Source organism: Armigeres subalbatus, chromosome 1, assembly GCF_024139115.2.
Source record: "Armigeres subalbatus isolate Guangzhou_Male chromosome 1, GZ_Asu_2, whole genome shotgun sequence".
NCBI lineage: Eukaryota > Metazoa > Arthropoda > Insecta > Diptera > Culicidae > Armigeres > Armigeres subalbatus.
Window position 1 is genome coordinate 156,420,771 of NC_085139.1, and position 27,172 is coordinate 156,447,942.

Sequence of the window (27,172 nt, forward strand, 5' to 3'; positions counted from 1 at the left end):
ACTTTCGATGAGTAAATATACTTAATATCTTTTTCCGATCAAAAGTTTTTATTGTTTTTCAGTCAAAATTACATTTTTTTCATAAGTTGATATCTCTGGTTAGGGCAGAACAAAAAAATATGTTTACACGGCATTTGAAAGAGCAATTAATATTCTTTATTATGTCAAAATAATGAAGATATGTTATTTTTTATCTACTAATTTTACTAAAATCAGACAATACGTAGAAAGAAACTAGCGCTCATTTCGACCAAGTCCTACTAAAAGGGTGAACAAGATGATTGTTATTTTTCATAAGGACTTCTTCAGTTGAATTAAACAATTGTTTAAACATGGATGACAATTTATTGTTTTTTTTTCAACGCTCGATGTACTCTTTCAATAATTTGATGCAAAATAATTTCTTTCTCTATACAGACGCAATAGTTTTTTCTTCTAAAATGGGATTCGTTCTCAATCATTTAAAAGATAAAATAAATGTACAAAATCCATTCTGTCTTGTTCATCTCTCTCTTCATAAGCTTGATGGTTTCATTCATTGATCTTCTGCGTCCATTTTTGGCGTTGGAAAGTAACTCGACTACTATTTTTAAACATTAAAATGCTAGTCCCTATAATTATGGTTTTGGTTTTTTAAACATTTTTTTACACCTAGTTACATATACGGATTGCTTCTGATTTGGGCTTCAAATGGGCAATCGCTAGAAATATTGGTAAATATCGCAGTCATCGTTCACTGACAATCATACGTTGTTGGTGGGGTTCCGAGGTATTGACGAGTTTCTGAAACGACCATTTCTGCAAAGATTACAAACAGTGATCATCAAACCATTATTGAATTAACTTTGAGTGATTATGAATTGCATCTGCATTCGTCTGCTTGTGGGGGGTCCTAATATCGGAATATGCTATGCATCGTTACCTTGACGTTAGGTTGTGATCGGGTCGGCGGTTTGAAGGAGGGATTAAGCAATTGGCACTGTTAATTGCTTTTGAGCTTTAAGCAAAGGAGTTGGTCCTTGTAGAGAGTGGAACGGACGGGGCTAAAGCGGTTTTCACTGGTTTTGATTTTGGACCCAAACAAGCGTTTCAAGAAAGAAGATATGTTTCTTTAGATTAGTTTAAGCAGCATCTATTCCTTTGGGAATGAACATTCAGTATGACCATATACAAGAGCTGGACCATCATGGTGTTTGGTTAAATTATTTTACAACACATTTGGCGTGATGGAATAAACCTAAAGGTTGTTATTAATTGGTACATAAAAAAATATTATTGTTATAAGAGCTTGTTATTAATAAGAGGCCGTTCAAAAATTATGTAACGCAAATTTGGACAATTTTAAACCCTTCCTTCCCACTTTTTGTATGGATGATTACGTTTTTTTTGTATGAACCCTCCCATCCCTACAGCGCTATCGGTCCCCAATGGTAAAAAAACCTGATTGTGCTTCAATCACGGGGTTACCGTTTTTGAGCGGTAAGATACGGTTAAACAAGCATAAATCGTGACACGGAAAACAAGTTTCCGCGAGCTTTGGCTGAATAGGCTGTTTTTTCCCTCACAAAGATGTTGGCAAGACCGCGTTTTTTGTATCGTCCTTTCTAAAGAGGGTGTTTCCATAGTCATGTAGAACACTGGTTGCTTTACTCGATAAAAAGACCAAACAAATGAAATTCAATCAGTAATTGTACTTTATAAACACTTTTACTATTTGATATAATTTAAAATCATGGATAATGGCAAAATATATGATTCAGGCAGGTGTTCTAGTTAGAAAAAAGCAAATAAATAGTATTTTCGACATATGTCGTTTATGCAAAGGGGCATACATTTTTTGACGGACGGCGAGGGATTCAAGCCATCGAGCTGCACCAAAACAACCAAGCAGATCAACCTTCATCAGACAACAGTAAGAGTTTCGGACGCTAAGTGTATCGAAAATTCGTCCATTCGTTCCGGGAGGTAAGTCCCACCAATGCAGATCGCTTTATGGACATCCCGGGGATTCTTACCCGGGGCATAAGTCCCAATAAACCCAGCGTTCCAGCAGACCTTCAACCTTTCCTAGGATCTTCAACGTTAGTCCAGCTCCACCCACTGATCCAATATGAATTCAAGTCAGTAGCATTCATCCGGATACTTCCGGGTACACAATCGAAATAGGTTCTTCTCGCTAGATCAGCAAACTCCAACTTGTACGTCAACCAGGGTTCGGATTTCTCACTCACTCACGCGACAACTGATCACTCCACCATACATTTTATCCGGATAAATTACAGTGCGATAAACTCCGGCACAAGCGATGGTGCGAAAAATTGTTATCCCTCTTTCCATGTTTCGCGAAAATCAAATGCTGCTTACTTTGCTTCTCCAAACTGATTGCATACGACGATGCGCCACCATAAGAAGTAGGTTTAATACAGCAGTTTTTCTATTTGCTTTCAATCGGTTCGTGTGGTGGTGTGGTTATAGTGGGCGCTCTACACATTTTGAAATTGTTTTGGGTTCGAATCCCGTCTCGGACTTACATTTTTGTGAGTATGCTTTTAAAACTTATCTGGAGAAGTGGCTAGGTGGAGAATTTGAATGCCCAAAAGTAAATTATCCGGCAAGCCAGCGCTCGCGAGTTTATCGCCCGTCTTTCTATCCGGATAAAATATTGTATGAGAACACTTGCTCAAAGGAGAATATGGAAAAATTGCACTCCGCTGTTTGGATCAATCCTCGGTTTTTATTCATATGAGTGAGAATTCCGAAGCCTGACGTCAACTATATCGCTCCTTCATCTGGAACGGACCAAGACAGTCTTTCAGCCACTTTTCCGTTTACTGTGCTTCCTTTGTAGGTCAAATATTAACTGTCCAGAAAGTGCGGGGTTAGGGACCACCTCCAACAGCAAACGAGGGAGGCAGGACTACATCCCCGACGCACTAAACCGTTTCCATTGCCGCCAAGCCCTTAGTCCCTTCGGTACAACCAGCAAGTAATGCTTCAAAGGGGGGCCAGTGCACATCGCACCCTCGAGGTTAGCTGCGTGTCCTTGAACAATCTGGAACAATCTGGCCTAAGACAAATGTGTTCCAACCGGCCTGGCGAGGTTCAAGGTCGGATCCCCGAATTCACAGACATAGTACCTCTCAACAATAGGTCACCCATCCTTAACAACGACCACGCCATCGACGTGACCACTGCGAGTCGGTTCATCCTCCCTGTGTTAAAGTGGGAAGCTGTTTCCGACTTTTATGGGAGCAACCGTTCCCCAATCCAGGTCACTCTATGCCTGTCCTCCCACCATCTCCAAGAGGCTAGGATGGCACTATTATTCCACCGACTGGAAATCTTATGACCACCACTTCGACATACTTTACAACGCATCACCACGTCTACGTTTCCTGACTTAGAAGCTGCTGTTGCATCCGTTCCACAAACCAGTGGCCGGACATGATGAAAAGCCCTTCGTTGGTGGTCGGACCAAACGCGTCGAGTGATCAATGCTAAATACAAGGAATACACTCTTGGTGCTCAGGAAGCTTCCCAAGATGGTCATCCATGAAAAGTAAGTGCGTTGCAAACATATAGAGAAGAACACTACGAGTGCCATGCCGTCATCCATGAAGTCAAAAGGAAGCAATAATGGAAGTACTTTCTCAACTTTGTCAACTGGGCATAATCCGCCGCCGAACTGTGGAGGAAAATAAAAGCTTTCAGTATTAAGCTTAGTTTTTCTCCCATCTGTCCAGACGAATCGCGGCTCAGCCACTAAATACCGATGCCTTTGAATACTGCCCTTTCTCGCTAGCCTCCTGTGTATTCAAAGTTGTCGAACAGTTAGCCAACCACCATCTACGCGAGAAGCTCCTTCCTTTGCCGCTACTACTATCTTGTTGTTGAGACCGATTCTTGAGTCCGATACGCTGATATAGAGCGAGGAAAAGGCATTCCTCCATATGAACCATTCCATCGCGAGACGCTTCAAGAGAGAAAACACTATAGATGCTCTCCGGCGGCCCCTGTCTGATGACAAAACTTGGATTAAACCAGTCAGTTTAAGGCTTTCAACTCCACTCAGTTACGGAAAGTTAAGGGAACAACAGCACTCTGAAACGCTCAGCCATAGGGCCACTTCAGTATAATTTCAGTAGCAGTCCATTCCTGACTATTTATGAAATCTGTGGGGACGTCGAACACGTGATTTGTATGACGTTCCTTGATCTTCCCACGGAATCCCCTCTAGTAGGTATGAGTCGAGGCGCCATGGCTAATGATTGTATGAAAATCTATTAACAAATAAATATTGGGAGTACCCTGGTACATCGGGTATATTTGACAAGAACTTACAGCGGAAGACACAAAATATTGGAACTAACGGAGCTGTGTTACTCACTACAGAACACAAAAAAAACATTTATCTTTTAGAACTTGTCATTTGCTCTACAGCTCTTGTATATGGTCTCACATAGAAACATGGGCGGGTGACTTGCTAGGGTTATCAATTCCACAAAAAGGTGACAAAAACCGTTCATTAAAATCACAATGAAAATCGACGAACAGAGCATGTAACTATTATTGAAAATTTACCTACGGTAAGCTTACCTGATAATCCCTGCACTGTCGTAACCGCCGTGTCGCGACTCCTTAAAGGAGGCAGAATTAAGCATAGAAATGCTCCGGTTATCGTAGGGTCTTAGTTTCCGTGAACTGCTGCTCCCATGGCTGGGTAAGCCTGCCGATGTCGAGATTGTGGTAGAAGATGAAGAATTGGTTGCCGTACCACTACAGGGTAGCCCGGCCGGTGTTACCATTGATGCGGTCTTCTGCACAGTATCGCGTGTTTCTTTCCCGGTATTGGCAGTGTCTAATGCTATCGATGAAGAGGACGAGGTTAGATTAGCTGTTGTGCTATTGCTGGTGAACGAGGAGCGCCGTCGAGGATTGTATGTGGCATAATATGGTGGTGACGAGGTTTCGTAGTATGTACTTCTTAATGAGGATTTACCGACAGTGTTATAATTCAGGTTATCGGAAGAGTCGTTACTGGAAAAATTGAGTTTCCGTGACGAGTTAGACAAAGGAAGATGGCAGTGGTGATGGTGGTGATGATGATGATAGTAGTCACTGTTGTTTAACGAAGATTTTGAATACTCGTCGGTAGAGTCCGCATACTTGTTCTTGGAAGAACTCGGCGTCCTGGTAAGCGAGTGGTAGTAGTCGTAGTTGTTCTTGGAACGCTCGACACTTGTCAAAGCGCTCCCAACTGATGACGACGATGACTTACCATACTCTTTCAAACGAGTGGACGATGGGCCACCTCTGGAAAGAGACTGATCGCGGTAGTACTCCTTAGAGCTGCTCGGCGCTAGAATAGTGCTTACTCGGCGAGGTTTTTGCTCATTGAAACGGGTGTAGAAACTTTTCCGACGTATCCGTTCAATAACACTCTCAGAATCGTTATCTACCGGAGAGACAGAGTTCACATATGTTAGCCTCGACAATCGCGATACGGATGGCGAAGCGCTAAGCGTGTTGTTGTGGTCATCCGAACAGACCGACCAGTTATCAAAGTAGAGTTCGTGTTCTTCAGATGGAGACATGAATGTGCTGGAAGAGTTGCAATCGTCGTATGGACTACTTCTCGATCCCGAAGAGTAATTGGTGATGCTGTCGTATGATGGTGTAAGCATGTTCATATTCATAGTGTTGTTGTTGTTTGTGGTGGTAACATGATTGCTGTTTTGCAGAACATCACTGGGTAATGGGGGTGGATAACTGTAGTTGTTGTTATTGCTTTGAACATGACGGCTTTCGCCGAGCTTGCCAAAGTCCAGTGTCAGCGCTCGGCGGCTATTCCTGGTGCGTTCTTTCTCGATCTGTGAGTGATTTTTCGCATCAGTCAAAGCGGAGGAATGTCGTTTTGATACATCTTTGTTAAAGTCTTCTTTGTTACAGTCTGGACAATTATACTTAACAGGGATATTCGTTTGGTAGCCACCGTTCTGTTTTACCGGCACCATAGTATTGGACTTACACTCTTGCTCCGTCATAGTGAGCACAGTATCGCTTCGCGCTCCAATGTACGGTTTCTGAATTTTGCTAACGAAACTTCCAGACTTCGGTCTCTCTTTTGTTTGTTCCTCCACTGACGTCATTAGACTATCCCGCTTCGCAATGACTGATTCCAGGGCACTCAAGGTGTCGGCGGTATCCATTGTGCTGATGTGACTAGACGACTTTGTATTTAGAACTCGATTAGTTTTGCTATCCTTCTCAACTTTCTTAAAAAATCCTAATACCTTGTTAACGCTGCACTTGTTGAATGTTCCAGGCATTTCTTCCACGCTGACGGCACGCTTGACCAGATTCGATTCGGTCAATAAAGGCGCCCGTGGCACTGATAATTCCCTTAGATTCCTGATCACCTTATCTATTCTAGATTTTCGTGAACTCTTCTCCTCACTAACTGGGGCATCGTCAGGAAGATACGCTGCATTTGTGACACTTCGACTCTTCTTCTTTTCTTTATTGTTCGTTTCCACTGTTGGATCAGCATCTTCTTGACTTACATTTTTAGCCAATACATTATCTTTGTCTTCTGAAATCGTGGGTTTCTTCTCCTTTGTCATTTTGCTGGATTCTCTGAATTTCTCGAATTTCTGCCCAATACTGGCGAGGAATCCTTGTTTAACTTTCTTCTCGGGAGATTTTGATTTTTCCTTCGGTACCTTTTGAATCGGCTCGGGGGATACTATTTCTACCCGTTTAACTTTAACCTCTTTTGTTTCTTTGCTTTCAGCAGCAATGGTCTTGGTGATTGTTGGCTCTTTGATTGCTTTCTCTTCGCTACTGCTTTTAGTGGACGAGTCACTTTTCGATACTGTTGATTTCTTAACAATTCGAATAACTTTGCGCACCTTCTTGGTTGTTCCTGGAGTCGTCGCAGGAGTAGTGCTTTCATTTGTAACTGAACCATTAACAGTGGCTGCTTTTGGAGGTGTCTTCTCCTTGGATGCAACTTGTGACGACGAGTAGTCCTTGCTAGGCTCGGGATTCTCCGAAATGGCTCTTAACGGTTGAGCTTCGATAGAATTCTTACCAAGCTTTATCTCTTTTGGTGGGGTTAATTTCGATGATGGGAAACTTTTTGGTCGAGCTATTTTACTAACTGGTGCTACGACGGAGACTGTGTTGGATGGGGTACTGCAAGCTGATGGGTCAGATTCATTTGATGGGATTGCTATCGCAAGGTCCGACGGCCCTGAATCGTTCACGAGTGGTTTTGTTGAGCTCTGCGGTTCCGGATCTTTGGATGGGTAGGATTTTGGTCTAATCAACTTGGATTCCTTTTTCACAACTCGTGTTTTCTCAGTTGGTGTTTTGTCATCATCGCGAACATCATCTACTAACGTTGTAGATATCACTTCACCAGTAGCTTTATTCACTCTCCTCACTCTTCTTACAGTTATTGTCACCGGGTTGCCATCGGCATCTAGTTTCGGTCTCGTTTTAACCTTTTTTATCTTGACAACTTTAGGAGTGGTAATAGGGTCGGTAACTGGCTCATCAGCAACAGGAATACTTTCGGTTATCGAACTGTCTTCATTTTCCAACTTCGGAGGACTGACGCTACACTCGGAACAGTTGGTAGTTGAACTGCGCTCTGGGGTTGCTCGTTTGATGATCTCTGGTAGAGCAACGCTGTCCGCAATCAGCTCTCTGCTTTTGCTTCTCCTTGGTGCTACTTCCTGAGTCGCATTCAGAACAGTCTGTATTGCGGCCATATTTTGTAGTTCGTCGATTATTTTGTCTGCGAATGTAGTATTTTCAGTAATTTTATCTAAAACAACATTACTAGAATCAATAATTTCTCGTGGTCTGGATAAACTTCTTCGATTTCGTTGTTCATTAATGTCTCTGGATTGGTCCAAAACTTCGTTTCGTTCGTTACTATTGTGCCTGCTATTCTCCGTAGTGTGGTCTTTGTGATATTTCTGTATGAAGTAATTTAATCGATCGGATCCTTTATCCGAATATTCTGGAGTGAAGCTACAATCTATACTTCTTTCACGGCTTTTTTCTCGTATTTCTCTCAATATATTTTGGGTTTCTTGTTCTTTCTTGAGCTTCTCCTGGTCGCTGGATTCTTTTGGTGGATCAAAAAAGTCCGGACGCAGAAATCTGGAAATCCGTCTTGTTGATCGTTGACTGGAGTATCCAGAGGACGCAGATATGGGAGGGGGAGAAATGCAACCGATGGGCGGTCGCCCATAGCCCTCGGTTGTCGGGCTTAGACATGATGTGCGCGGAGGGAGTGGTTCGTAGCAGCTGAACTTCTTGTCATATTCAAGCGATTTACTTCTTTCGTGTTCCGAATCGGTTTGTGCGTTCGTTCCATAGGGTGTGTACTTCTCGTATGATCGGATTCGTTCATGACTCTCGTTTGCATATGGGAAACGAGATGATGAGGATGTCCCGTAATCGTCAATGAAGTTAGGTGGAGGAAGTGGAGGAGGAGATACGATGTCTCGGGAGTTACTGGAACTGCGTGAGCTTCGATCTAGCTTCTTCGACGACCGTTTCTGAAGGTAGGCATCACTGTCGAACATATCATTAGTGGGTGTAATACTGTCTCTAGAATCTTCTTCAGTGCGTCCTGCGCTGCTGCTTGAACTGCGTTTATATAATTTGGTAGTAGTTGAATAAGGGTTCGACATAGTATTTCCGTTTTGCATTGATAAAGTTCTGGAAAGCTTCTTGGCTTGCTGTGGCGGAAGCTGAGCAAAGAGTTGCTCCTGTACGCGTTGCGATAACGAAGGTGTGATACTAGACAGGGCCTCGAGGTCTTTCTTCGACAATCTTAGTTGCGACAAATCCAGATCGCCCAAATCTAGTACTTCTTCGCCATTTTCGTACAGTGTCTCCGTATTGCTTTGCTTATCAAAGTTAGAACAGTTATTGTTAATCATATTGCTATTGTTACTGATTCCGTAACTATTTTGATATAAGTCATTTCTACTGCTGCTACTGTTTCTAAAGGACGATGGTATTACGGATGACAGATTATTATTGTTGCTATTGTTATTGCGACTCAAACCATCGGATTTGTTATGAGCTACATCAAAATTGTTGTTATTATTGTACTGTGATCGGTATTTAGCTCCTGGAAGAAAATCAGAAAGAGAGGGAGAGAAAGAAGAGAAGAACAAACAGTATTGACGGGCCAAACATATATGGGTGTGTTTGTTTCGAAACGGGGAATTCGGAATAGGATAAACCTCTTTGCGTATTCAAGAGCAACGAAGAAAAACACTAACTTTATTCGATGGAAGTACTGGATTTTGCGTTTATTCATTTGTTCTAATCTTTGCGTGTATTTGATCTGGTTTGAGCAGTGTTACTGATAGAGTTATTCAATTGATCAATCAATTAATTTGCAATGAGAAAACAACACGTTTGTTACTCACCTTTAATATGCTACAAAACTGCAATGAACACCAAACTTACCTTTGAATTCATTGTAATGGGTTGATTTCCTTTTTTCATTGTGCTGTTTTCAAAATTACAAAATGGGTTACGAATCGGGGGATTTGAAGGGTTACGACTTATGGATATGCCAGTGATTACGATCGCCATCTACACCTTTGCATAGCATCCATGACGACTGTGCGCCCCTATTTAATTAAACTTGTTTGTTACATTATGTATTAAGTAACGAACTACTGATAGTTAACTGACATTTCCGGTGACAACGCACTTCCTTATTCTGTCTACAGTGGTCAATAAAATAAGCTGTTCGCAAAAAGCCAAAAGCCACAGTTTCTGCTTCACACATAAAATGTCTCGGTTCAATCTTCAACCCAAAATATCTCTCCTCTTTTGTTTAATTCTGTACAAATTGTGTTTGATTGTGCAGCGCAATGCAGCTGTCATTGGGTTTGACATCGTTTTGAAGTTTAGCGGTCCTAAAACTGCAATTTTTTTTTGCAACTATCGAGTTGCAGTTAAATGACTTGCAGTCATCGAACGTCCACTGGACTTCTATGGAGTTCTGACGGTCCTTGAGGTGCATCTTGACTCTTCCGGAAGTCGTGGCTTCATCCAGCGGACGGTACTGAAACGAAGACTTTGCTGATCTTGCTTTGGCCAGAGAAGGCTTCGGAAACAAAGAGCCATCGATGTCGCTGGAGATTCGTTTTGAACGGCAGGTAAGGCTCGTCGTCAATGAAGTACGGAATTAGCCTTAGCGATCAGATGGCTGCAGTAGCAGACACCGGTCGATGTCGTCGGACCGAACAGAGAGGGATTCGTTTGGTGAAGCCGTTGGCATCGGGAAGATAGCGTGCCCGCGGCCGCTGGGGCTTACCAGGTTTTGCCGGCATCTAGACGATATTAACTATCGTTGCACGACCGAATGGCCTTCTGTTTCTGGATACATCTTGGGTCGTTTACGGAAGCGTGTTCAACCATCGCTCACGCTCCCTTCTGACCGTGGTGCGCTTGAAGAAGAGTTTAAGACTTGACCTTTTGCGCACCATACGTAGAGCATCATTGCCCGCTTCTCTGTCGATCTACGTTATGGTGTGGGTTCCATGTTTTGCTTTACACCTGCGCTCCATCTGTTTGCGGATTCAAAAAGGAAAAGTAAAGTTTTGACTTTTCGTTTAAACTGTTACTCACCATCCTAGTAACAATTTGATTCTATAACACGGCACCTTCTTAGCCGTGCGGCAAGATGCGCGGCTTCAAAGCAAGATCATGCTGAAGGTGGCTGGGTTTGATTCCCGGTTCGGTCTACGAATTTTTCGGGTTGAAAATTATCTCGGCTGCCTTGGGTATAAAAGTATCATCGTGTTAGCCTCATGATGTACAGATGCAAAAATGGTAACTTGGCTTAGGAACAGTTATTAGCCGTTAACCGCAGCGAGGCGGCAATGGTCCAGTGGGGGATATAATGCCAATGAAGAAGAAGAAGAACACGTGTCAAGTAGATCAACGTCTCAAGACCGTTATAAAACCCTAAATGTTACCTGGGGATTGACTTTGATCTGTGATTATGAGATAGGAGCACACTTGAAAGAATTAGGAGAAATACATTCCTTACTGATCACAAAGACTATTCACGGTGTAGTACCGCGACATTTGGAGGAATATGTCATGGATTACGCGACATCGTGTATACATCAAGAACTAGTGAACTTCCATGATGCCACGCCAACTGGACAGCTACTAACTATGGAAGACTAGTTAGAATCGCATCGAAAGAATTGGAGTTAGGAACTGGTACCGTTACCAAAGGGGGAAGAAGTGGTAGGATCCAACTGGATCTTCAAGCTGAAACGAAACAAAGAAGGGAGGATAGTGAAGAAGAAGTTGTGGCACAGGGCCATATACAATGGTTTGGTGAAACCTTTGAGGAAGTGTACGCTTCTGTTACACCACACGCGATCCTCCGGACTTTCCTAACAGTGTGGCGCAGGGAAAGATTACGGTAAAACATCTGATCATAAAGACCGCGTTTCTCTGAGAAGTCCTGACTCAGACTAGCGAGTTTTGTGATCACGTATGCCTCCTGTACACTAGTTCGCCCTATGCTGGAACCATGCTCCGTCGTATGGTGTGCATATTAGGCGTCGTGGATTTCAAGATTTGAGACTGTTCAAAGAAAGTTTGTCAGACAGGGACTTCGGAATCTTCCTTGGCGTGATCCGCAGAATCTACCGTCCTACTAAGATCGTAGCAGGCTACTGGGATTGCAGTTAATAAGCGTATTGAAAGATCTGTCTGCTCTTTTCAAAAATGCAACATGCTCTTAATGATCATTATAGAACCAAATTGGATATGAATAGAATGCACGTTCCATTCCTGGTCACTCAAGAGTTCCAAGAATTGGAGTTCAGACCTTAAGGTCAATGCGCGTAACGAAAGATCTGTTTGTTACTTTTAGAAATCAAAAATGTTCTTAGAGATCATTTGAACCAAATTGGATATGAGTTGAGTGCATGTTCCATTCCAGGTCATTCGTGAATTCCAAAAAGCGGAGAACAAGCCTTAAGGTCAATACGCGTAACCAAAGATGTATTTGCTCCTTTCAGAAATGCAACATGCTCTTTTTACCCTTCTTACATCCTAAGAAGGGTATAAAGATCGCTTGAAAAACCGACTTTTTATCCGAGGCTCGGAGACCCAAGTCGTATATACCAATCAACTCAGCTCGACGAACTGAGCACATGTATGTATGTGTGTGCGTTACAAAAATGTCACATCAAGCTCTCAGCCGTCCGTAGACCGATTTGCACGATTTTAACACTAAACGAAAGCTATGACTTGCTATGCTATGTCATTGTACAAGTTTATTTTTTTTTGCAATCGGACATTTGGTTCCAGAGATATGTGAGAAATACGAACATGAAGTGTATTTTCAGAAAACTAACAAAATAATGTCACATGAATATCTCAGCCGTCTGTAAACCAAATTGCATGATTTTATCTTTAAACGAATGCTATGACTTTACCCTTGAACACATTGTATTTGGTTTTTGCAATTAGACATTGGGTTCCGGAGATATCTCTGAAAATACGAACATAAAGCATTAGACGTATCAACTTCGCACATTGGTAAAATATGTCCCATCAAGATCTCAGTCGTCCTTGGACCGATTTGTGCGATTTTATCTTTAAACGAAAGCTATGTTTTTGTCATTGGACCCATTAATTTTTTTCTGCAATCGGAAATTCGGTTTCAGAGATATCTGTGAAATACGAATATGAGACATATTTTCAGACTACTAATGAAGAATTGTCACACCAATATCTCAGCCGTCTATGACCCAATTTGAACTCTTTTGGGCTTAAACAGAAGCTGTAATATTGCCATTTAAGGCGGCATATCAAATCTGCAGTCTTTTTGTATTTTTTAAAAATTGTTAAATTTCCAGAAATATTCCTTTTTACCCTTCTTACATCTTAAGAAGGGTATAAAGATCGCTTGAAAAACCGACTTTTTATCCGAGGCTCGGAGACCCAAGTCGTATATACCAATCAACTCAGTTCGACGAACATTCTGAAGAGGTTAATGAAACCGAACCGCAGAGCAGACGTCAAAACTCAATACAAAAGAAATGTCTATGCTAACTAATTAATTCTGGGCGAGACAAAGTTCGACGGGTCAGCTAGTATATAATAAATGTATATAATCCAATAATAGGACTTTCAAAGTGGATGGCGAACCCACCTAATATTCAATCTCAATTAAAAGTTAGTAGAATGTCTTCGTTATGTTTAAACCTGCAAAAAATATCTTTTGCTGAAATTCAGTAAAATACAAATGGTCCTTCAAAAATGACGTCACAAGTTTTATAGGGGGGGGGTCTAAGATTCTGTGACAGTATATAAATACACTAGGTATAGGCCTTTTCATGTGACACTGCCGAGACTGCACTTGTTTACAACCGCTGAACAGGCCTGCAAGTCCGAAGCTGTCACTTTCATAGAAGAACTGTCAATTGACTATAAAATCAGCTGTTTTTAAACGTCTCGTGAAAAGGCCCATACAAAAAGGCGTGACAGAGGGGGGAGGGGAGTCTCGAAATCTCAAAAAGTAGTGGACGTCATATTTGAATCGTCCCAATCATGTTTGCTGGTTTTATGGTTTTTTGATTGACAAGTCTTCGTTGAAATTTGCTAATTAATCAGAATATTTAATTTTACTGGAACGGTTGCTGGTTTTACAGCACAGGAAAATTCAGCAAAATTTTGCTGATTTCCACCGAAATAAAGTTAGTGTGTGCGCAGTTGATTAAAATGTTCACCCCCGGTAATGATGCTCTAAATAAATTAAATCATCGATAGAACGTGTACGTCGGTTACCCAAATTAACTCTACTTGTAAGACGAAAAATGTAAAATAATTGAACAAAACAAAAAAAAATCCGGCTCCGTAACGCCAAATGGCAAACGAGCCTTCAAAATAAATGCTAGATTAAGCAAAAATATCTGGAATACAAAACATTTAGTATTGCATATATTTTGAATCAAGTTTTTTATTTTGAAATCGATAAAAGCATGATAATATCAGTTATTTTATATTCAATTGAAGGTCATATGCATAGAAATTGTAATATGCACTGTGCACACACAACCATTCAAAAGTGTAAGAAGGGTTGCGTTCACTGTAGGTGGATTAAGTCGTTTTTTTTTTTGTTTGGGATGAACCACTGCGTCCATTTAATTGAACTTTTGTAGAGTACCCGTGTCATTTATTAAGTGCATGTCTTTCTGCTCCATCTATATTGAGAAGAAATGAAATAGTCGTTTTTTATTCAGATAGGGGAACGGTTTGCCACTTCATCTCATAGCTCCTATTTCCATCCCATCAAAAACAAAGCAATGGAAAGGAATTGGGTTTGTTTATTATTTTTGTGATTTTTTTCAGCAGTGAGCACGCATGTTGACAAGAAGAAGCGCCGAATTTGGTGCCGTATTTCTTTGTTTAGCGGTGTGATGGATATATGTACAGTGAGATGGAGATCGGAACAGTTCCCCTATTTCTCAAACTTAATATAAAGCCATTTTAGATTGAGGTACCGCAATTTATACCCTTCGAAAAATGGCTTATACCAACTCTCAAAGGCGCTCCCCTCCATCAGTTTCGGTTCAACAATAAGTGGGATAATACTGATTTTGACCATGCATCGGTACTGAAGTTCAAACATATTTTTGCTTCTTCTTATGAGTTCCGAATTCGTTCTTGTACAGAGATCTGATTTCATTGCGTTTGGCATTTATGAATCTCACCTTTACACAGAACTCTAATCAGTCAGAGGGTTCAGCAGATCCACCAAATTCGTATCCGCTTCTTTCCTAATTAATCAGTGCTCTGGAGCTTGAAGATTCGTGTTGTCGGCTTCGAAACCAGCGTAAGATTAAGTTACGTTTTTATAATTTACTCCATTGACTCCATCCAAAAGGAGCAAAAGGTGTGTCATCTAAAAGCAAATTATAGTCGTTCCATACTCTTCTGACCATCACTCATAAGTATTAACAAGAATTATAAGAACTAGAGCACAGTGTGGTTGATCTTTCTCTATAATGCACCACGAAAAGGTGTCTACCCAGCATTACAGGCTCCGTTTACATGCTCTTGGTGATCATATGAACCAAATTTGATGAAAATTCAATGCATGTTCCCAGAATTCCAAGAATTTAACTACAGGCCTTAAGGTCAATACGCGTAACGAAAGATCTGTTTGTTCCTTCCAGAAACCAAACACGATCTTAGTGATTATTTAAACCAAATTGAACATATATTGATTGCATGATCCATTTCAGGCTATCCAAGAATTCCAAGAATTGAACTACAGGCATTAAGGTCAATATGCGTAACGAAAGATCTGTTTGTTCCTTTTTTATCTTTTTTTTGTTTGTTAGGCACTCTGTGTTACTTAACCGCTACTGTTCTGAGATCTTCTGTGGTATTCTGCTGTTCAGAATACACACAGAATCTATTTTTAGATTTCCATTATCATTATTCTTGTCCTTGCCAGTCCATCTCATCGTGAGTCTATTGTGTCCGTTTGTCCATGTCGTGCATCCAATGATCGTCGCATCGTTCGGTTGCCATTTATCCGGGTAACGTTGGAGGAATATCCCCGGGAAGGACAAGTTATCAGTCGTCATTAGGCAGCCCGGTGAGGCGCAACCCCAAAACGCCACCGTATGAGCGTGGATACGGCGACTGACGAGGGTTTGGTGAATGGGCTGGGAATCTAACCCATGACCATTCGCTTGTAAGGCAAACGTGTAGCCAACTACGCTACGGGACCCTCCTAATGTTCCTTTTAGAAATCAAAAATGTTCTCAGTGATCATTTGAACCAAATTGAATATGACTTGAATGCATGTTCAATCCCATAATTTAAACATGCTCTTAGTGATCATTTGAACCATTTGAATATGAATTGAATGCATGAACCATTCCAGGCTATTCGTGAATTCCTAGAATTAAAGTACAGGCCTTGAAGTCAATACGCGTAACCGAAAATCTATTTGCTTCTTTTAGAAATGCAACAAGCTCTTAGCGATTTTTTCAATTATGATCTTGCTTTGTAGCCACGCATCTTACCGCAAGGTTAAGAAGGGCCTCTAAAGCTTATACTTCAGGGGAATTTTAGGATAATCTGTAATGGAACAGTTATTTAAGATACATATAATATGCTCGAATAGGGGGATCGTAGTGGGCTTTGATTGAAGACGGCCGAAAAAAAAATGTCCCGTCACATTTAGCAGGTTTTTTCTATTACAAATTTCAAACTTGTCCGAATCCTAATTTTCGATAGAAGAGTGAAATTTGGCTTGAATAACCACTTGAAAAATCGGAACATATTTACCAAGAACCGATTTCGGGGGGATACTATGACCAACAGTTCAAGTATCGTGGTCTCCAATCTGCGATGGATTGGACCAAATCATTTGCAAAGAGCTGGTTGGTGAATAGCAGGGATGTACCAGAAATGTTTGATGGTGCTTTTGACGGCCAGTAAGGTTTTCGAGGTATCCGGTAATCCAGTTTTTCATCAATGACCGGGATCCAACTGTTCGTGCCTATCAAGTTAACCGTACGCGTGGACGAGTAATCAGCGGCTGACTCAAGTACGAAAACTGATCGTTGCATGGGACGCATACCGTTGTCATCAACCGCGCTAGTTTTAATCCGTGTTGCAGTTCGGGTGAGATCAAACCATATTTTCATTTTTTCCAATATATATTTATATCTATTACACATATTCATTGTTTATGTCCACCATTTTATCATCTCCTACGTCTGTGAAAGCTGTTTCAGTTCCGAGGGCTTTCTTAAGTAGAGATGGGACTATTATAAAATAAAAACACTTATAAGCGCGTGGCCAGGTGTGTTGAGAAAATCGAGTCCGCCTAATTGTAGATTTTAGCGGAATCTTCAATGACCGTGGATATGTTTATCTCTGCAACTCCATCTACGATTTGTGCAAGGGTTCGTGCTATGCCATGCTATACTATGCTATCTAATATGGTCAAATAGATCAAATAGGGCATAAACCATTTTCATAAAGAGATATCAGCCCTTAGGTTACGCGTGTAGAATTCTTGGATGACCTGGGTTCGACGGAACAGTTATTGTAGCCGAACATATTTTTTCTCTATGGATTGAAAAGTGCATGGACGATTTTCAAATAGAGAGAATAGTCCTTTGGTTACGCGTGTAGACCTCAATTCCTATACTCCAGAGAATTCTTAAATGAACTGGAAAGGAACAGCTATTCACCCCTATTCTTGTTTACGGACGAACGAAACTTTCAAACGAATGCAGTTCGTTCGAACCGTTTCCCCATTTGATTTTGCTGGCGTAAACGAGAATGCACATCAGCTTTCGTTCGAAAGCGCGTTCGTACGTATACAAGAATAAGGGTGATTGAAAGCACTTTCGTTTATTACATCGAATGGAACATGAGCCATTTTTAAAAAGAGATAACAACCCTTTGGTTACGCATGTAGACTTCAAGGCCTTCTTCTCCTTGTTATTGGCATTAAAGAGCCACCTCGCAGCTTAGTGTCCATTAAGCACTTCCACAGTTATTAACTGCGAGGTTTCTAAGCCAAGTTACCATTTTTGCATTCGTACCGTGGAAAATCAAATTTCGGACACACTCAAACTTCGGACGCTTCAATTCGTATGGGAAATTTTCTGAAATATTTCATCGAAATGTTTCGTCAAGCTGGATCGGAAGGACTAATAGTTTTAGCTTGTTTTAGTATAGTTACATTCTAATAAAACATGTTAAAACAATGCGACGAAATGATTAAAAGACAGTCTGAGCTGTTCAGTGCGAATTATTTTCAATTATTCTTCCCAGTCTGTGTAATCAGGTGTCCGAAGTTTGAATCTTTGTGTCCGAAATATGAATCCAATCCCGCCGGTGTCCGAGGTTTGAATCAAACAGAAGCCGGACATTTTCATGAATTGCAAATATTCTTCGTAATATCTTGCACATTTTAAATGCGCAGTTCAAAGATGAATACTATACTTAGTGATAGCAATGGTGATTTAAACGGTGTGACTTAAAATGTCAGTAAACAGGATGATTTTATATCAGGAAGTGCTTAAGCGTCCGAAGTTTGAGTTTGCACGGTATACACGGTGTCTCTGTGGGGAAATATTATTTTTCAAAAATCAGTACCTCTGAAACATTCACCACGTTAGTGATGAACTTTATTTATAATTTAAAAATCACTTTAATAAAGAAAAAAAAAACATCCACCACGCGAAAGTATATGATCTCCTCTTTCATATCGTGGGTAAACTAAAATGTTCTATCGGGAAATCTAGAACAATTTTCATGTTTTCACTATTTTTGGTGCAAACTTCATAGAAATCTCAAATAATAGCCGATTTAACCTTAGATCTATGTTTAACTCAAAGATGTATGGAAAAATGACCCCCGATAGAACATTTTAAGAATGTACCTACGTGAAAGAGGATACTTTCGTGTAGTGGGTGTTTTAGAGATACTGTTTTTTTTTTGAAAATAAGCCTCTTCGGACAAAGACACCGTGTATATCATGAGGCTAACACAATGATACTTTTATGCCCAGGAAAGTCGAGACAATTTACAATCAGGAAGTTGCCTAGACCGGCACCGGGAATCGAACCCAGCCACCCTCAGCATGATCTTGCTCTGTAGCCGGGCTAAGGAGACTTCAAGGTCTATACTCCAGGAAATTCTTGGATGAACTGGAAAGGAACAGATATTGATGGTGTAATTTGGTTTTATGGATAAAATAGGACATGAACCGTTTTTTAACAGAGATTTAAAAGATATATATTTTTTAAATATTTTAAGAGATATCAGTCCTTTGGTTATGTGTGTGTAGATCTCAAGGTCTTGGTTACGCGTGTAGTCTCCAGGGAATTCTTGCATGGCTTAAAAAACACTTGTTGAAGATGCAAAATAGTTACTTAGTTATTTGGGTTTCTAAGACGGCTTTCCAATAGGTTTACTTTTGGATGACAATATTGCTCAAAATTATTTTTACGTCACGTGCCACAAAACGAAGTGCCGTATACAAAATTGTCGTAAAAAGAGGGTTGAGTGTACTTATTATACGTAAAGGCTATATGATCACTCCAAAATCAAACTTTTGATAGAAGGCTCGGAGACCCATAGTGTTATATACCAATCGTTTTAGCTCGACGGATGTCTGTTATGTGTGTATGTATGTATGTGTGTGTATGTGAATATTTTATGTTCACAATTTTTGGAACTTAGCATTGGTCAACTTGTTATCAAGTTCCATTAGACGGGGATTCCTGTCACATTGTTTGCTATTGAAAATTGGCCAGATCCCATAGTCCGGATCAGAAGTTACGGCCTAGTATTTTTTATGCTCAAAACACGCTAAAAAATACTCACTCATGTTTTTTTGTATTTTTATTGTGCACGAGAAAGGCACCAACACCACTAAGTGGATTAATAAGGGTTTTATTCTCATCTTATAGCCTATTCAGATTGGGCTATTTATGACTTTGTTAAGTGAGAGGGTATCCAATTATTACGAGGTGTTCAGACTGCAGCAAGATAATATATCTTGACGTTTCCATGTTTGCTCAGGGTAAGGCAGCTAATACAGGGTTGAATTCAAGGAGAGTTTTAAAATTTAATTTGCGAAATCAAGCATTTGTGTGGCGACAATCGAACATTTTTTTCTGAACAAAGTTTCTACGAAAAAAAAAATATAAAAAAAAATATGAAAAGGGATTTTCGAAGAATATTTGAAGCTCTCATTAAGGATAATGATAATTCATTAGTTGGGTGCGCCGTTCTTCGGGGAATCAGACTATTCCTCAATTTATTTTTAAGTTTAAAAAGTATTTTGATTCTGTACTATGATCGAACGGAGATTTGATAGAAAAATTTAGATACTTTTGGGAATTCTCACAAATAAATAAAAAAAGGACGATTGGACCAATTTTCAAGAAATATTATCGAACTAAAATGTATTTCCACCAGTATCTCCATGTATGAAGGGCAACTCAGCAATTTAATTTTTTTTTTTCAAAAATGGAAACTGAACCATTGCGTTCTACTCGACAATCAATGATACAGCTTCTAACAAAATCGAATCGTGTGAATGTGATATAATTTAAACTGGATTTTGGATGAATTAATGCATTACCAATCCATGTTTTATTTAAGGTTATTCTACTTCATATATACATCCCATTCAAATCGTACAGTTGTCCCACGTGTAAAATGTTGAAATCCAAAGTATATTAAGCCATTCAAGGAGCAGAATTGATACAATTTATGAAATCATGTTTATTCATCAAATATTTTCGTTTTACAACCATTCCTACGTTTTAAATTGTCTTCCGCATTAGCCCTTGAACTTTGAAAATTTATTCGATTTGTTCTATTAAATCTAGGTTTAAGTTAAATACTTCATGTTAATTCTAGAGAGCATCTGTTTTAAACAATTCATGTTGAATAAGTGGAGAATAAATAATTATCATCATTATTTTCATCATATAAAATGCTTTCCTCAAAACCATCACAATCCGAGGTATTCTTCAGCGCTCAGAAGATTTCCATCTAACATGCATTCGACCCTGCTGCGACAGAAAGAGCATGACTGTCAACTACGAAACGAAATGAAAACAGAGAGAATTTTCTCTCTGGCAAAGAGAACGTGACGCTTGTCAGTTTTGTTTTGTTGAATTTCTCCCTGCATCCCAGTTAGAACGAAAGCTCTCTCGTAATAATTGTTCGTAATAAATTCTCCATGACTCTTTTTAGCGGGTATCTTTTGACAGCGCAAAATGTATGGAATATTACGTAAATAATGACATCATAAAGCGTATTTACCCTGAAACGCCAATTATTATGTCATTAATGGCATAATCTGAACAGGCTATTAGGGCTTCATTAAACAAGTAAAAATTAAAAACCCAAATTTATCCACCAGCGCTGATGCCTTTCTCGATACGAACGCCTGGGATATATCTTGCTTAACTTTTCAAAAGGTCCTAAGTAACATTTTTTTCATGAATTATTTTGAATACTGCAATCAATAGCTTTCATGTTGTTCTGTTGATTGCACTATTCAAATTAATTCATGAAAAAAATGTTACTTAGGTCATTTGAAAAGTTAAGCGAGATATCATCAACATTATTTGCCTACATTTTGGATTTAATAAACACTTCATGGTGAACCAACTCATCATGGCAACAGAGTAGGCAATAATTCAATGTGAACGAAAAAGAAAGCACACCAAGATCGTTATCGAGTTCAATAGTGATCTACAAGGCTCTGTTCTACATATAGGGGTAGAATGCAACTTGTTGCGAGAAAATCTATTAAGTATTACTATATGAAAAGTTTTTTTTCTTAGCTTTTGTGTGCACACAAATAAACACACGTACACAGACATTTGTTCGTCGAGCTGAGTCGATTGGTATGTAATACTATGAGTCTTTTTTCGTTCGTTCGTTTTTGGAGTGAACTTTGTTGCACGAGGAAGGCAAAAAATCAAGGGGAATTAATCAATCTAAATAAAAATTAATTAAGGGTTTGTTTTGTCACGATTCAACTGACGGAACGATTATCTGAGTTGCAAATTGTTTCTACTGGGCCTTCCTTAGCCGTGCGGCAAGATAGGCGGCTACTTAGCAAGACCATGCTGAAAGTAGCTGGGTTCGATTCCCGGTCCGGTCTAGGAAATTTTTGGGTTAGAAATTTTCGCGGCATCTCTAGACATAAAAGTATCATCGTATAAAAGTATCAGCTGCGAGGTGGTAATGTACCAGTGGAGAAGGAATGCCAATAATATTTATTTTGAGATCAGCAATTTTTGTTTTTGGGGAAAAGTGGAACATATTATTGGAATAATTAGTTAATCGTAATAATGCATAGTTTTGATGAGTACTTATGGAAATCATAAAGCTTACACCACAATCGGCCAAACTCGGACAAGATCGTTTGTCTAGTAATAGCTATTTATTATTTCACCCAGAAGCGTTTCGTGATCAATTCTTGAATGTTTTGAAAACTCATACTCAGTACTAAGGGTCGTGGGTTCGAGTCCCATCGAAGGAAAGTGTTTACCTCCAATACATTTTTCAAATAAAAATTTTCCTCATAATGTACATATTTGCATATGAGTTTTCCAAACCCAATAAATTAATGTCCAATTCGGGTTACTTCGATCGATCGTTGTGATAATCGATTTATTTTGAATCGATTACCACCCAACGTTTAATCGATTTAATAATCAACAAACAAGTCACTAATCGTTTTACCAGGATTTTACGACATCTCTATACTATCATCCATCAGCATGTACATCTGCTCATGCAACTTTTCAATTTGTGTGAACAATGGACATACCCCTTTATCTCCTGTTCATTCCCCTTTACCTCCTAAGCTGTCTACATGGTAAGCGAATAACTCCTGAATATTTTGGATATTGGATTTGACGAAAAAATCTTCATAAGTTCTTCTTCAATCAATATAAAATAGAGAGAAGAAAATTTAACACTCTGGGTATACCTACTAGGTAGGCACCAAATCGATGTGCCTTTCTACATCGGCACCAAACCGTGCATTGCCAACGAAGAACGCTTTAACTACCTAAATACCGCCGAAGGCGGATAGAGAGGATGACCTACACATACAAAATAATGCGTCGGTGGCAATGCGTTATCGGCTGAAAGTGCACGTGTTGGAAAACATGTGGCGATGGGTCGTTTCGGTATCGAAGAGTAAAATATAACGCGTCTCCATCGCAACATTTTAGTTGCCTTATACATATCACATACCCCCTAAAAAAATCGATGCATATTTTACGATTATGTATTAAGGTATATACACAACCGTCAGGTCCCTCCTTAGCTTAGCGGGAGTCGGTTTGGAAATTGTCTCGACTTCCCTGGGCATAACAGTATCATCGTGTTGGTCAATTAATTGGCCTCATGATATACGAATGCAAAAATGGTAACTTGGCTTACGGAACCTCACGTTTAATAACTGTGGAAGTGCTAAATGAAAACTAAGCGTGAGGCGGCAATTTTCCAATGGGGGATGTAATTTCAATAAGAAGAAGAAGAATCGTCAAATTTGTACAAGACATTTGCAAGGCCCTCATAGATTAATAATTATTTGCAAGCGTCTTAGAGGAAAATGTTACACGGTTTAAAAAAAAAAATGTCTTCCTTTTACTTCCACTAATCCTTTTTTTTGTATCTACACAAATATGTATTTCATCCACCCAGGGCCGGATTTAGCCGGAAGGGGGCCCCGGGGCTGACGGTATGTGGGGGCCCCAAAATGTACAAAAAAGGTTGATTTTGGTACGTAAAATTTGTGGGGGCCCGGGGCCACGGACCCCCCGGCCCTGCATCCACCACTTGTAGACATCTTCAGTGTGTCGTTCATCGAATCGATAAACAACACACTGAAGATGTCCACAAGTGGCGGATGAAATACGTATTTGTGTAGATACCAAAAAAACAAATTAGTGGAAATAAAAGGAAGACAGTTTTTTTTTAAACCGTCCTCATAGATGTTAAAACAATATTTGCAGTACAAATAGCTCATGCTATCAAAGTATGCAGCGTCACAATGCACCACGTGGAGATCGAATTTTCTATGGAGGTATGTTTTTCTTAAGCGGCAATCGGGCGCTCATTTTTTGTTGCCAAAGCTACTACTATACCAAGGATTTTTGTTAACCAAAAAAGGAACAAGACGTTCACAAGTAAATCGTTCGAAGTTGTTTTTTATATGAAGCTATTTTTCATACTAACCTGACTGGTCTGGCTCTGCGCAACTACCAACTTTGCAAACTTAAATACCTAAATAGAATAAAATCAAACGGGGTTAGGTTGATAGTAGTACACAAGTAAACAACAGCTAATCGAAGGCATTCAATTAATTTATTTCAGAACTATGGTGTTTCTATAAAGGTATATTTACATGCTGTGTAGCATGATAAACTAATTGTTCATTAATGTTGTATTTGACTGGGTAAACATAAAATTTAAAATTCGTTTGTTATTGGGCAACAATTTTAATTTAACCTATATTGTATCAAACGTATTTCGATTTGTTAATAACACTAGTTTTTTTTTCTATTCATAAGCATTGAAAAGGCAAACACAACAACATATTTGATCAAACAGTACAGTATTTAGTGTTATGAAAAATCAATTGCATTCTATGAATGACTAATCTTGTAGATTAACTTATCGTGAGAAATCATGGATGCAAAATATGATTGTATAGAAATATTATTTTGTGTATATCAGAAGACAAAATTCTTTGTTTTGGTTTCGTGATTGTTTGCGTTCAGCAATTCTTTTAAGCCACATTTAATCGTTTGAGAGAGGTTTGTACACACTGTCTGTCTGGAGGGAGGAGTAAAATGGGTAGTACGTTCGCGGCCAGGTTTGGCTCATGTGTTCGTTGATGGTGTGGTAGTAGCAGTAGTAGTGGTAGTATTGGTAGTAGAAGTATTTGCACTTGTTGTGGAAGTGGTTCCCGGTTGCAAATTACCCCTACTGGTATTTGGTGCATGCGATAACGTTACGCGGAACCCCACTGCAATCACATAGAGAAAAGAAAATAAACAAGCAACAGTCAGCTTTTGTTTCTTACGGTTTCTGTATCTGAAAGTTTCTTGTTTTTGTGTTATTATTTCTTCAACAAAATAAAAATTATCGACTTAAACGAAAGGATCCAAAAAAGGAGAGTGAACAAAAAGAAAATACATCTTTGGACAGGAACAAAAATATCAAAAACGATTTTAATAGGCCAATGAGATGGATGAAACTTAGAATAAAGTTATAAACTATGACAGAATACAGAAATGCATTCAAACCAATTAGTGCCGCACTGTTTAAACGTCGACTGATACATTTGCAATGGAGTTTCCGCATTTATAAATCAAACGTTTTAGATTAGAACCATTTCTACGCAGTTATACCTAATAACATTTCTGTATTCTAAGAAAACATGCAACAACAACTATTTTTAAACGAAAAATATTGTGATTCTCTTGTGTAATAATTGTGTGTTATGTGGATGTTATTGATGTGAGTTCTATGTGTTTGTGATTAGTGTGATGTGTGTTTGTATCCCATTTCGGACATCGAAGCGTGTTTGAAACATCAATCTAACAATATTAGTGAATTTAAGCATTGCACACTTTGAATACAAAAATAGATAAACATCGTTTGCCATGAACTGTACGCCCTCTCCAACGCAATAAACATCAGCGAAGAGTAAGTGATAATCCATATTAGTCCCATGACATCGAAATGACATTTCCCGTCACTGCTCAGCACACTGCTACCTCAAACAATGCTCGAAGCCAGCGAGACATCACACTTTTATCAACCACTCTAGCAAAACTCATTGTATAATAGTCCTAAAAATGTGCATTACCACAGAGAACCTGTATCAAATGGTCAATTTCAAGCGTTCTCATGGGAACAGTCTTAACCGTATCAGTTTTCTACGAGTCAATGATACCACGCGTAGTTGACCTGGTAGATCAAAGAACATCTGCATTGGACTTATTTGAATGGTGTAGCATTGACATGGGCTCTAGGCATGTATATGGACAGGTTGCGTTGCTACCGGTTTGATGCCAAGCGTAATTGACCGTAGCTCCCGGATAATTTGGAGACCTTAGAATATCTGCATTGGACTTATTTTAATGATGAAGCATTCAAAAGGGCTCTAGGATCTTATATGACACACTGAATTGCTGTCGGTTTGATACCAGGCGTAGTTGACCTGGTAGACCAATTGAACTCAACTTCCGGACTGCCTTGGGGTGAAGGTCTCGTCAATATAGACACACAAAAAACTTCCGGACAATTTGGAGACTGGTGTGGTTAACCTGGTATATTAATTGAACGCAACTCCTGGACAATTTGGAGATTCTAGAACATTTGCTTTGGACTTATTTGAGTGGTAAAGCTCTTGCTCTAGGGACTTTGAGCCACCCTTTTTCAGAATCATGAAAAGGAGAGAGGGTGTGGAAGTGAGGATTCGCTTGTACATAAAAGTATAACTATTTCCCCTTATTGTAGTAAAATTCCTAGCAAAAACCTTTAAAAACCTCCCAGATACAAAATCAAAAGTTCGCCCTGGTCACTTAAGGGTTAAGTAAGTCGCATGAAACGGTCCTGAGAGCTTTTAAACTCACGTTTGGAGCTCAGGAGCCGTACAAAAGAGTTATAGCACAGGTGGACCTAGAGGCTCCTGGTGGCGTAGTCTTCATAAAGAAATAAAAGAAGTCGACCGGAATCTAACATGGCAACAGGGTAAAGCGTCCCTTTGCTCCACTCGGTGTTTACATGACCCATAAGTAGGTAAGTCAAGTTGGTTCTTTCGACGGGATGACGACGACGGCTCGACTGCTATCAGATCTAGTTGCGAAGAGCGAAGTGAAACCAAGTTCAAGATTACACACTAAGAATCCACAGTAGAGAGATGGCTTGATTCGTGTTGGTGGAAGACTTCGCCATGCTTTAGTGCTTTTAAGCAGGAAACATCAAAGTATATTACCATCATAGACAAACAGACGTAACAGCTAGAACAATTTGTTTTAAAATCCATCGCCCAACTATTTTGCCACCACCTAACGTGCATGTTGTACGAAACAAAGTTTAGTACGACAATGTCAACAGAAGGCGCTAGTGTGAGATGTCAAATACAAAGGTATACGACGCGCATGCCCCTTCATTTGAAACTCGCAAGCAGTTGAATTTAAAACGACCGTTGAGCTCATGGTCCATGGGAATTACCTCAGTGTTACGTCTGTTTGTCTGTGTTACCATCATAGACTGCTACATGATGGGGCTCAACTTATGCTTTGCTCCATAAAAGTAAGTTTCTGGCCATTGTCAGCAATGTGTGACCTGCTATAGAGCACGTCTACAAATCCATGGAGAATTTATGAGTGGTCTTCCAATGGAAAGAGTGACAGCTCCTGTCTTTTATGTGTCGGAATCGACTATTGCGGTCCTTACCACGTGCGACAAGGCATCGTGCAAGATGACTATAATTTGTCTCACTAGTAGTCACGGCAGATGATGGCTGATCTTACAACTCAGGCATTTTTGGCTGCCCCGACCA

At 39.8% G+C, this 27,172-nt stretch overlaps 1 protein-coding gene across 12 annotated transcripts in view; it reads right to left on the reverse strand.

The window, feature by feature from the left end:
• Window positions 1-311: 311 nt before the first annotated feature.
• Window positions 312-27,172, reverse strand: part of LOC134205369 (uncharacterized) — a 163,066-nt gene continuing 136,205 nt past the window's right edge. For 2 of the 12 annotated variants that reach the window (XR_009978120.1, XR_009978121.1), the window contains 3 exons: window positions 4,597-9,157; window positions 923-1,109; window positions 312-798 (listed from right to left, as the gene is read on the reverse strand). Coding sequence is in view for 5 of the 12 variants with exons in the window: in XM_062680570.1 (XP_062536554.1) it covers window positions 744-798; window positions 4,597-9,157 (4,616 nt within the window). In the remaining 7 variants the exon portion in view is untranslated. The remainder of the gene's footprint in view (window positions 799-922; window positions 1,110-4,596; window positions 9,158-27,172) is intronic. The other 10 variants (XR_009978123.1, XR_009978125.1, XR_009978124.1 and 7 more) reach the window with 10 other exon arrangements.